The sequence below is a fragment of the Podarcis muralis genome, chromosome 5, assembly GCF_964188315.1.
Source record: "Podarcis muralis chromosome 5, rPodMur119.hap1.1, whole genome shotgun sequence".
Taxonomy (NCBI): Eukaryota; Metazoa; Chordata; class Lepidosauria; order Squamata; family Lacertidae; genus Podarcis; species Podarcis muralis.
The window spans coordinates 88,713,352-88,726,420 of NC_135659.1; the positions used below are offsets into that span (position 1 = coordinate 88,713,352).

General features: G+C 42.6%; 1 protein-coding gene across 5 annotated transcripts in view; it reads left to right on the plus strand.

The window, feature by feature from the left end:
- The window catches only part of ZNF831 (zinc finger protein 831), a 45,504-nt gene that overhangs the window by 22,457 nt on the left and 9,978 nt on the right, over window positions 1–13,069 (plus strand). For all 5 annotated transcript variants that reach the window (XM_028735342.2, XM_077929327.1, XM_077929328.1 and 2 more), the window contains one exon: window positions 8,713–12,933. In XM_028735342.2, the coding sequence (XP_028591175.2) occupies window positions 8,743–12,933 (4,191 nt within the window). In that variant the 5' untranslated portion in view covers window positions 8,713–8,742. The remainder of the gene's footprint in view (window positions 1–8,712; window positions 12,934–13,069) is intronic.

Genomic DNA, 13,069 nt, shown 5'->3' on the forward strand with positions numbered 1-13,069 from the left:
GAAAGACAGCAAGCCTGGATTCAGACTTAACAATAAACCATAGTTTATCATGAGGATGAATCTTCATAGGGTTTAGAATCGTGTGTTCCCATTTCCTCTTTGTTTACATTCACGAAGAGGTGATAGCAGTTAGTTACGAAGCAGAAGTTTTCATTTTCCTGCAATGTCCAAACTTGGGGAAGCATAGTTTGTTTTAATTATGATCACCTAAAGGAAGTAAGGATCAGATGACTAAAAATTGACAAGGATTCAGAGGGTTGCATTTTGCCTACTACAGTATATGTACACAAAGGGCTTTTCAGACCTTTTTTGCTGGAGTCTCTTCAGGTGAGGTGCAAGGGAAGTAATAGTACCGTTTTGCTCTGCATTGATCAGACCGTACCTGGAGTACTTTGTCCAGTTCTGGGCACCACAATTTAAGGATATTGACAAGCTGGAATGTGCAGAGGTGGGGGACCCAAGATTTTAAAGGGTCTGGAAATCAAGCCTTATGAGAAACGGTTGAAGGAGCTGGCTATGTTTAGCCTGGAAAAGAGGAAACTCAGAGGAGTAGCATACACATCTTTACCTATCTAAAGAACTCACATGGATGATGGTGCGAACTTGTATTTATCAGGAAGAACTTTCTGACAGTAAGAACTGCCCAACAGTGCAACTGAGTCCCTCGGAAGGTGGTGGTTTTTCCTTCTATTCCATGGAGGTTTTTAAGAAGAGGGTGGATAGTCACCTGACATGGATGCTTTAGTTGAGATTCCTGCATTGCAGAGGGTTGGACTAGATGACCCATTGTGCCCTTGCAACTCTACAATTCTATGATTGTATAAGAAGCCACTCTCCTCTGAGTCCTGGGCTTTATAGACTCGTCTACCCATGCAATTTCTGAAAGCAAAGCGGCACATGGGCTGCCAGATGTGAAATATATTGCCGTTATTTTCAACTCACCCACCCCACTGTGTAACCTTTGTCTCTCTGTGGCCTTATCCACACTTCGTTTGCCCCACCGCTTTCCCCCAGGAAAACCAGCGGTTTAGCTCTGAATCGGAGTAAACGGCAATTGGGTTTTCTGTGGATTGCCGTTGGTTCTGATTTATTGCTAAAGAGTGGGTTTTCCAAGGGAAAGTCGTAAGGCAAAACCAAAACCACTGGGACTCTTGCCTAGAAAGCACAGTACAAGTGGAAAATCCCTTGAACGCATGCTTTCTAGGCATGAGAGAAGCTGGTGTGGATAAGCCCTCTTATCCCTCGCTTTCTCTCTCTCCCTGCCTTCTGTTTTTCTTCATACCCCTCCTTTTCAATTTAAAAAGACATTGTCCTGCATTTAGGATCCCTGCACACCAATTTAGGATCAGTGACGAGACTCACAGAGTATGAGGTGGTTCTTCAGCAGAGGTGTGAGATTTCCCCCAATGTTTTTGTCTCCAACCCATGGCTGTCTTTTACATTTACCACTGTGCAATAGTGTACATATAACCTTTGTGCTGATCTACATCAATATATAAAGCTCTGGTTGTCCAAATAGTTAGGTTGCTTGCTGCCTTCAGATATTCAGCTGTGAGATTTCTCAGTATGTTATTCACAGTGTGTGCTTTTAAAGAGGTATTCAGATATTCAGCTGTGAGATTTCCCAATATGCCATTCACAGTGTGTGTGTATTTAAATGTGAAAAAAGCAGAATGATAGTGTGTGCATGCATGTGCAAAGCACTGAACATGTTTTCTGAACATGAAACTTTGCCAAAAAATGAGGAATCTCAGCTGACTCTAAGATGCCTGGACTAGCTTTTGAAAACAACCACCCAGACACCTGAACATTTAATGTTTGTGTGGGTTGTATTTGCTAAGGCCTGTTGGAACAGTCATTATTATTGTCTGTCAAACAGCTGAAGAGCACTTACTAAGAACATCAAAATAATTCTGCATGCAGCCAAGAATTGACTGTGGACATCCTAGGCTAGAACTTCAACACAGGCATATCTCTTATGCTTATTCATGAAGGACCCTCTACTTATCTGGAATTGCTGGAGAAATAAACACTGGTGCTTTTTGTGCATTATCCAGAGTTTGCAGCACAAGACAACTTCAAATATTTTCACAAGTGCATAGGTAATCCTATTTTCTTGCATTTGATGGGGGTATTTGGTACATTTGTTTCCCACCTTTCTTTTAACTAGTGCAGGGTACAAACATTGTTCTCCCACCTCACTGGGATAGGCATCACCACCTGCCATCATTGTAGGGTGCTAGTGCCCTTGCAGGAGCCTGGTGCTGATTGCACTGTTGATGGTGCTGTTTCTGCTCACCACTGTGGAGGGCGGACATTTTGCCATGGCTCTCTCAAAGTTAGAGCCTACAGTGATCCTAATGTGAAATATGATAGATTTCTTCATGATAGATTTAGGTCACCCAGGGAACTTAATAGGTGAGTGGGGATTTAAATTTGGGTCTCCCCCGTTTGAATCTGACACACAAAGGTCTGACGCAAGTCATATATTTTTATTTTTATTTTAAATTGCCTTTTCACTTTTAGCACAAGCTTCTACTTTCCCTGTGCTGTGGAGCCCAAATAATTTGGTGTTGGTTGGGCTTTCAAAACCTGCTGTTTGCTTTCCAATCCAACCCTGAATGCTTGTGCCCTTTATATTCTGCATTATTATGGTATGCTCTGAAGTGCAAATGCAAGATTTTTCCAGATAAATTCGTCTCAGTGTGGAGCAAAGCTGGAGATGTTGCTGATTAAATTTAGGACAGCAGAACAGAGCACACTGTGGCTGAAAGATCAAATGAAAATGCTCTGTTTGTTGCTTAATGATGCCATTTGCTTGGCTGGTTAAATAAATAAACAAATGGAAGGCCTGGAACGGAGGCGGGAGAAGGAGAAACCACAAGGAAGAATAGATCAGCGAGTGACACTCAGGTCTCAGCAGGGTGTCTTTTTCTCAGCTGTTTGTTCCCCCCCTGTGCCAACCCTGAAATTAAAAGTGCATGTAAACGTGAATGTTTTCCAAACATTCCTTACAGAGAGATTCACTTGGACAAGAAAATAAAGTACCAAGAAAGGCAAAGGCATGATGGAACTAAAGAGGTGCAGTGCTAGGCCAGGCAGCTGGGTCATGGCAGTCCAACTTTTCATATTGGGCTGCCCAGTGCCTTGTCACGCGGTGGGCCAAAATTCGATGCCCCCACCAGTCTTTATGCTGCCTTGCTAAGGCTGGATAAGTGAGGCACTGGGCTTTGGGAAGGAGGTGCAAGGCTCCGGCAGGGGCCTGTAGCCCTCCCAGTTCCTTCCCAAAGCTGGGAAGTACTAACTAGGCTTTGGGAAGGTCTTCAAATAAAAACATCTTGAAGGTCCCAGGCCACAGAGAGGTTAGGCTGGCCTCAACTAGAGCCAGGGCTTTTTCGGCTGTGGCTCCGATCTGGTGGAACACTCTGTCACAAGAGACCAGGGCCCTGCGGGACTTGACATCTTTCCGCAAGACAGAGCTGTTCCACCAGGCCTTTGGCCAGGGCACAGCCTGACTCCCTCCCTCGGCAATCTTCGCGGAGCTCTGGCCCAATGGTTGCCAGTGGCTTGAATTAATTAATTTTATAATGAATGACTTTAGAATGTTGTTTATGCTGTACTTTTGTACTGTTTTATTGTTGTTAGCCGCCCTGAGCCCGGCTTCGGCTGGGGAGGGCGGGATATAAATAAAATTTATTATTATTATTATTATTATGGGAGGACTTTAGGACCTGGTCAGAGCCCCCAGGCCTCCTTCCCAGAGCCCAGCACCTCGCTTACCTGACTTTGGGAAGGCACTGTGAGTGCTTTGGTGGCGGTGGAGCATCAAATGTTGCAGAGGGCCGCCAAAATGGTCTTAAGGGCCACATGTTGGACTGCTCTGAGATAGATTATTAGACCTCCTCCCTGCAAAATATGGAAGCTAATCACTTCCAGTATATCTTTCTGGGCAAAACTACATATGATATTTCAGTTGTAGGACCAGTTTGGAAGTGTTTTACCAAGACTTCTTATCTCCTGAGGCAATTCAAAAATGGTTCTGTGCGTATGCAGGGCAGGTTGCTTTGAACTGGGCAAAAGCTTGCTGCAGAGCACTCTGATGTTTTAAATATGCTCCATTTTCAGTCTTTTTGGTGATGCGTGGAATAGGTTGTATATGAAGTTTCAGCTGACTGGCTTGGAAGTCCCATAAATATTAGAGTACGATTTCACCCTCAGTTTGAGGAAGCTACATTCAGAAAGTTTCCTTTTAAAAACTTTTCCAAAATAAGTAGAGTAGATTGCATTATGTATGTGCAAAATTTATCTTTCCCCCCCAGTGGCCTGAAAATATCTTAAATTTGGGGACATACACTTATTGGCCCCTGTTTTGAAGGATAAGTTTACAAATGCTCTTTTTAAAGACTTACTAGGGTACCAGACTCTGTGTGCACCAAAGCTCAGTTTCCTAGTTACAGTAAGAACTGTTCCGTCATTTTCAAGTTCCTTGCTGCGAGTGGGTGAGATATATACAAATGGCTTATTTTGATTTTTTTCTAGTATTCGGGGCCCATTGGACTATTTTTTAAGGGTCTAGCTCATTGCGAAGAAACAACAATGCCTCCATGAAAATATTATTTGTGCTTTTATATCCATAAGGACACTTCAGCAGCTCCAACGTATACATGAAGCTCAAGGTTGCCAGCTCCTGAAGTGCTAAGATTGGAGTTGGGGCCAGGTTCATACACACCTGCAGAAAGTAATGACTCAGTGGTAGAGCATTTGCTTGGCATGCAGAAGGTCCCAGGTTCGGTCCCTACCATCTCTAGGTAGGGATGTTTGAAATGCTGGAGAACAGCTTCCAGTCAGTGTATACAATACTGAACTAGACGGACCTTTGGTCTTCCCATAAGGCAGCTTTCCATGTTCCTACTGCAGCTGACAAACCCTGGTAGTTCTTGAAAAAAGAAAAGTCTACCAAGCAGGTTTTGCAAGCACACCAGGCTCCAAAACCTCCTGTGCTGTTGGTGTAGGAACATCACATCCCCGAGGCATTTGATTCACAAGTTTAACATGGCTCCACACACTAACCATGATAAGTTCCTTGCAGAACTGAAGCGGGACCAAGCAACAAATAAAAGCGTGTTCCTGGCAGTCCCAAGTTAAGCTAGCCTAAGAGCATCCTGGCTGGATTGATCAGGAAATACCTTCCAATTAACACCCAGCTCCTGAGAATCTTTTTGGTTGTATTAAGTCCTTATTAGTAATTTTCCTAGTAGCAAATAATTTCTGGTCTATAGGTTTTGCAACATCTTGGCTTTGTGAAAAACTCCTAATGTTTGGAAACCAAATGGGTGCATTTAGAACAAACCTTTTTTGTGAAGTTTTCTAGGTTGCATTTTTTGGTCCCATTGAATAAAAATGTTCTGAACAGACCATATATGGTGTATTTGGTTCATCTTTCCAAACAATTAGAAAATCATCCCTTATTCAGTAAATTCTGGGCTTATGGGAAATGTTTAAATGAACGCTTTGCAATTGATTTTAAGGGGTGCATTGCTGATAACTTTAAGCTCGACAGAATTAATGATGTATATGAATGATGTACGTTGGCCATAAGCCCAGCATCCTTCTGTCAAAGAGAAACAAATTCAGCTTCTTGCTGTATGTTCCCATATAGGTACAGTCTGTGCCTGTGCAAGCTTAAAATGTACTTGGGGCACACTTTGGCTGGGATTCAATATGCTGATAATGCATCTTTCTTTAACTGAAGAAACCTTGAAGAAAAAGCATAGGCAATCCCCTTTTTCAGATTTTTTACAGCAATCATGAGGGAAGGAAACTTATTTTAAAATAACATTTGGCCTTTTTCAGCATGCAGATTCTCCACTTGTGCTGCAGAGAAGGGGGAAATTCCAGAGATAATATATCTTACAAAATTACTTTTACTGCCTTTATCTCATAATTCAGGGCCTTTAGCTAAGAGTCATGTTATGCTAAATGGTAAATTACACTTACAGTAGGGCACAAGTGTATTAGGGAGAATCAGTAACTGGACAGAGACCAGTGCCTAGAATAAAAGAATGTACAACTTATTATGAAAGACAACGATAGTTTAAACTATAGGTTGTTGCAGGATAAAAAGGATGGTTCAAGCTGGACTGGCAACTTTGGAATCAAATTTACGAGATGGCAGAAATTGGAGGGATCAGTTTAACAAAATGTTAAACCACTGAGCATTGCTGGGTGGTTTACAGTATAAAAACACAGAAAAGCATAAAGTAACAAACAAAATACGTTCTTGGGTTAAACACATTCTTTGGGAATTAAGTTTTGTTAAGTAAAATAAATGAACAAACGGATATGCTGTACTGTTTTTACATTTTATACATAGAGAATTGGATGAATTGTCAGCCTAGTAGCTCATATGAAACTTACAAGATATCAGAAAAACATACAAGGATTTCTGTGCAAAGTGTTTTCACAGTTGGTTTGGTGTTTTTTTTAAAAAATGTGACACCTATAATGTAATATAAACATTCAGAAATATCATACTCCATTTGCAGCTGGAAGCAGTACAGTCCACTCTTCCCCCTCATTCTGCTGCATATGTAGACCATGCTACAGTTTCCACATGTAAAGGAGCACACTGTGTCTATCCTGTAGAATCTTCAGAACATCGAGAACAACAAAAAGAAACAAAAATGTGAAAAACACCGGATGCCACAAAGCAAGATAACATCAGCTTGTTTTGGAAAACATTGAACTGCTGGCATCAAGTAGGATGGCTGCTTCACGCCATCTGTGTAATATTATATTCTATATTATACTATTACCCTTTGACCTTTAATTAATGCCAGTCCTTCAGGCTGGGAGTCACATTAAAATGCATTTTTCCAGTACATGTGTCGTGTGCATGCAGTGATAGTGGCTCGCTTGAAGCCATTGTTTGAGTACTTTTATTTATTTATTTACATTTCTCTGCCAATATACTCCCAAGTGGTTTGCAAGCCAAAATAATGGTTAGTTTAAAATCTAATAATTGGAGGGTAGGGGGGGGGGGCATGATAAGCAAATGCAGATAGCAACTCATACATAAGACCTCAGATAATATAATCGGGGCAGGAGACAGTTCTGAGTGAAGAAAAGCCAAATGGCAGGTAATATTAGCTAGACTGTTGAAGGGGGTCTTGGTAGAGGGGGCTGTTGATAGAAACAGTTCTGTGAAAACGTTCAGTGCAGTAGCCATGCTTAGGGCCAAAAACTACATGTACACTTGCAGAAGTGACATGGTGTTACATGTATATGTGTTAAATTGCACATAGCAGCTGGCAGGTGCCCTAAGAATTGGGGATACAACCTATGGGGAGGGAGGTGTTAACCAATTATTCCTCTGATACTGTTGAAAAGCCCTTCCCAAGCTGGTCTTTGGCACAGGTAAGGTAAAGGTAAAGAGACCCCTGACTGTTAGGTCCAGTCGTGGCCAATTCTAGGGTTGCGGCGCTCATCTCGCTTTATTGGCCAATGGAGCCGGAGTACAGCTTCCAGGTCATGTAGCCAGCATGACTAAGCCGCTTCTGGCGAACCAGAGCAGCGCATGGTAATGCCGTTTACCTTACCGCCGGAGCAGTACCTATTTACCTACTTGAACTTTGATGTGCTTTTGAACTGCTAGGTGGGCAGGAGCAGGGACTGAGCAACATGAGCTCACCCCGTTGCGGGGATTCGAACCGCCGACCTGATCGGCAAGTCCTAGGCTCTGTGGTTTAACCCACAGCGCCACCCGCGTCCCTCCCCTTTGGCACAGGAGGAAACTCCTATTGGCGACTCCAATAGAAGTTGAGTATCAGAAGCTTCTCACCTCTGTATTCCATGCTTGACAAAGGTTTTCCTTTTCCACTGCTCTTAAAGACACAGGCGCCCTGCCCTTTAACCTGACATTTGTGTTGCAAATTAATTTTAAGGTCAAACACTAGAATATATCTTGTCTACTTAAAATAGTTAAAACTGATGTGTTACCAATTTGTAAGGACACACAGCCATCAGTATTTAATATTATGAGTTTTATGGGGTGGCTAGTGTCCTGCCACTTCCATGTTGATTTTACTTTATGCACTACATTGAGCCTTGGTCCGTGAAAGCTTGATATTTTCTACTTTATTAGTGAGAGTGCATGACAGATTTATAAGCAAAACCAAGTCCCTGAATATCTGTTGGCTCATGTTTCCTGATAATTGAGGCCTGCCTTCATTCAGTTGTTTTTTAAACCAGCAGGTGCTGATTAAAATGTAAGTTTTGTTAGTTCGTTTTCTGTGGGATCGGGACATTTGGCTTTCTTTTTAGGAATGTTTAGAGCATTGTTTCCCAGAGTGACAGCTAAATTAAATATCAAAGTTAACACTCAGCTTTCTTTAAAAAATGACTCTGAATTGTCATAAGAAGAGCCCTGCAATATTAGATCCATCTAGTCCACTGTTCTCTTTACCGCAATGGCCCAGATTCCTATGAGAAGACCAAAAACTACAGTTGACATTTAACTTCAGAGTGTGGGAAATAAACAGGGGGATGGATCCAGACTCAGTTAGCTGTCTCTTAGGTCCCTTTGATATCAGTTGGACTTAAATTTTGACAAGTTTTCAGAATGCTGTCAATGAGATCTAAATTGAACTAATTCTTCTTCCAACCCATAGTGTTGATTTCAATTTAACGGCTTCTGTTTTATTTCTTCTACAGACAATTGAACAGTTGTATAACATAAAGAGAATGGAGGCGCAGAGACTTCCTTGTCCTCCGGCGTCACTAAAAGACCAGCCAGTTCAGCTCTCTTGCCTTCAAGCAGTGCCAGCAGCATCAAATCTCTCACTGAGTCCGGTCGTCCTTCAGCCAGAACAAGGTGTCTCCCAGACTATATATCTGAAAGCCCTTACCATACCACTTTATCAACCTACCCAGGCAGAATGTCATCATCCAAACAACAGGCTGCCCACAGGCCGAACCAGTATCAACTTAGACAGCACTAATATGCCTTTAATCGTAAGCCCAGTTTTACGCTCAGAGGGGACAGATCAACTTCAGGCAGTCATTCAGAAGCAACCTAGGACAATAAATATAATTAGTGGTTTATCGGTTTTGCCACAAAATCCTTCTCCATGCCTGCCACTTGGAAGCCCAGGGAAATCCAAAAGTGCTGGGAAGTACCTCTGTAAGCATTGTGGCCGTGATTGCCTAAAACCAAGTGTTCTTGAGAAACACATGCGCTCACATACAGGTGAGAGACCTTTTCCGTGTACTACGTGTGGCATTGCATTTAAAACTCAAAGCAATCTGTATAAACATAGGAGATCCCAAACACATGTAAACAATGCCAGGCAGCCCTCAGAATCTGACAACAGTAGTACATTAGAAGAGAACGAGAAGGTGTCTGAAAGTGTTGGAGCTCTCCAGACAACAAAAGCCAACGATAGAAACTGTGACCAGCCAAGGACATTGATTAAACAAGCCATTTCAGAGTCCACAGATGTGTTAACTAGGGAGAAGCACCTTCCTGATGCTTCTTTGCCAGCAGTGAATGCTTTATTCCTTGGATCTGAAAACCAGTGGATGACAGCGGACAACTATCACGGAGGGCTAAGTCAGAATGCCCTTGAGAAAGAGACCATGAAAGATCCATTGAATTCGCTCCAGAGAAGAAAGATTCAGGAGCAAAGGTCTCCAACTGTCAGTAAACACAGTCAGCTACAGAGGCAGCAAGCCACGTACTCGGAGAAGCTATGGGACAGCAGGTCTCCAGACTACAAGCTGAAGAAATGTGAAAGCACTGACTCAGGGTACCTGTCACGCTCTGATAGTGTGGAACAGCAGATGCTGTCTCCCAGCCCTCTGCACAGTCTTTGTGAGCACAGCATAGAGTCAGAAAGCGATACAGCCATTAGCAACCTCAGGTACACAGCAGGAAATAGCTCAAAAGTAGATTTGGCTGAGAAAGCACCAGGAGCCTTAACATTTGAGAAAAAGAAATTGGAGGAGCATATCTCAAAGCTAATATCTCAAAATAAAGCTGTGGTGGATGACACCCAACTGGACAATGTTAGACCCAGGAAAACAGTCCTGTCCAAGCAGGGCAGCATTGACTTGCCGATGCCTTATACATATAAAGACTCGTTCCATTTTGACATACGGCCTGTTGACATAAACAGAAAAAAGAACCTTTCTCTGTTCTCAGCCAAGTCTATATTCACACCTGTGGAAAAATCAAAGCCATTGTTTTTTCACTCGGTCCCCACTCAGTTCTCTACGACAATTGATTGCGTGCCTGTTACCAGAAGTAACTCTTTACCTTTTGTTGAGAGTACTAGGAGGGTACAGGATCAAATAGATAGTTCAAAATTAACTTCTTTCACTAGAATGTCCCCAAACACAAGTTTTTCTGGTTTATTGCATAGCAACAACTTTGCTGCAAGTACAGCAGGCTTTCCTAACAGCCACCCCCGAGCACTTGTCAGGCAGGTGGCAGTAGATGACTTACTGCTAAGTAACGTGATTGAATCTTCATCTTCTTCGGAAGAGATGAAAGGCACTAAAAAGCCTGGAGCTGGGGGGGAAGGAGCAAACGCAAAGTATAAGAAACCCAGTCAAAGAAAATTCAAAATGTTCTCTCAGGAAAAATGGCAGGTTTATGGGGATGAGACATTTAAGAAAATCTACCAGAAAATGAAGAGCAGTCAAATGAGCAAGAAACCAAAGGAAAATAAGACAGATACTTCAAGCATCCATTTGGATGCCAAGGAAACAACTAGCCAGGAGGGAGTTACTCTGCCAAGAGAAGGCAGAAGCAACACAATGGCAGCCATTTCTGCAAAACTGAATACTGAAGAACTGAAAGGCCATTCTATCAGTAGTCCTATATTGCAATGTGTTTCCTTACAGGAGAGTTCAAGGAGCTTTGCAGAATCAATGGAAACATCAAGTACTGTCAGTGATTGTGAACACAGTGATATGACTAAAACACTTCTGGAACACAGATGCAAAGAATTGGGTGTTTCAGAGGAAGAATCAAACAGCAACACTCAGGTCCAGCCTTTAAGTTCCAGTTGTGAAGTGAAGTTCCCACTTCAGCAAGCCACAGATCAAGAGACTGTTACCTCATTAAACACTGCTAGCTTGCATAATACTGGCTCAGAGGAGACAATTACACAAGAAGAATTTATTAAACTTTTGCCCCCATTACATGACGATATTTTGACCTGCAAAGGAGAAGATACTGGTGGAAAAGAAAGCTTTCAACTTAAGCAGGGGGGCTTACCACCACACCAGTGCGACAGCAGTGAGCCAATGCAGGCACTTCAAAAGTTACCCTCAGAGAGAAAAAAGTTAAAAGTGGATAAACTGAAGAGCAAAGAAAATACAAAACTAAAAGTCAGTATTGGTCACAGCAGCTCAGAAGAGAGAACTGTGAAACCACTAGACCATTGCAAACTTCTTAATATGGTTGCTCCAGTATCAGTAAGTCACTCAGTTAAAGGAGAAAAGCAGACAGGAACAGTAGGAGCAAATGCATCAGGTGGCAACATGGAATATGAGGAAGCAGTCAAATATCCCATAATGGTTTCTAGTAATAAGGGTGATGTCGCTAATCTCACTGATAAAGCAAGTGTACCAGCATTTTCATTTTCTGAACAACTCAAGGCTGGGATAAAAAAGGAGCACACCTGCAATTCATCTGCTTTGCAAAAACTGACAGAAAACCCATGTCCGATGATAACGGGGACAGAAATGTCATATCAGAGTGGAGATACGGCACCACCCCACACACATCATATAGCAGTTGATCAAACAGCTCCACATCTAAAGAAAAATGAATTTCTCCCAAAGTATATCCTAAAGTGTGCACAAGAAGCGAATAGTACAGACATGCCATTAATTCTAGCAGGAGTGTCAAAGGAAATGCCCTGTTTTTCACTGCCCTGCACGTCAACTGACTCCTCTTCCCTTGCCAGTAACAATAGATCAGTTGGAACCAGCTCCACAGATGTCTTTTTGTGCCCTTTGCAATTGGAACTGAGTCATCCGAACAGAACAAAAGAGCTAAAAGGGGAAGTACATACAACGCTGAAGTCTCTGGTAGTTTGCTCACCAGCTATCGTAGAAACCACCAGCATCACAACCAGGTTAGACAGAAGATGCCATCTTCAGAATGTCAGGCAGAAGGAGAAGACGAAAGATGAGGGGAAAGGAGCCAATAACGGAGACCATTTAGGTGATGAAAAGCTACCACAGGAAGGGGATGGACGTGTGATTGTTTGTACATCACAGATGCCAGGGGGGAAAATATGCTTTACATCTATGTACAGAGGAGGGTTTCTTATATCTTCGGACATGACAGGGCAGAGTCCCGCCCTTCAGTTAATACACTCAGGGAACAGTTCAGTTCTATCTGTGTCTTCATTGGTGGAAAGGGCAGTTTTTTGTGGAAACACAGACACAAAAATCACAGAATGGCAGTCGGCTGTTAACCCTTTTCCAGGATTTCAAGATCTCCCCAGCTGTTCGGTCGATAGTTCCAAATGCCTTTGCCATTCCTCGGACACGCTTTATTGCCATGTGCTCTGCACCCAACAAAAGGAAGTCTGCACTCTTTCCCAATTAAGTGCAGTTTCTCGTGCGGGAAACTTGAAAGTTCCGAGCTTGAATATATCCTTCCCAACTCTAAATGCGGAGCCTCAGCTAACGTGGTGCTGCTTATCTAGAAACCTCCCTCTTCCTGTTGAGCAGATGGAGAAGAAATATTCTGCTTATTCTTCCCTGCATACCTGCAAAAATGAAAGCATGGTGTCAAAATGTAGTCTTTCCTTTTGCCAAATGAAAAGTACCAAGAAGGCTGCTAGCCAAGGCTTGACGGCTGGGACCCCCAAAGCACCAGTCACTTGCTTTTCACAGAAGCAGCAGATAGAGAAGGTAATTCCTTTACTCCCTTCCTTCCCAAATAGAGGAATGTCACATTGTACCTAGAATAAAATGGAAGAATGGTGGTTAAGGAGCAGGCTCATATGTTTTCTTGTTAGTACTTAATACTAGCAGCGTATGATCGATT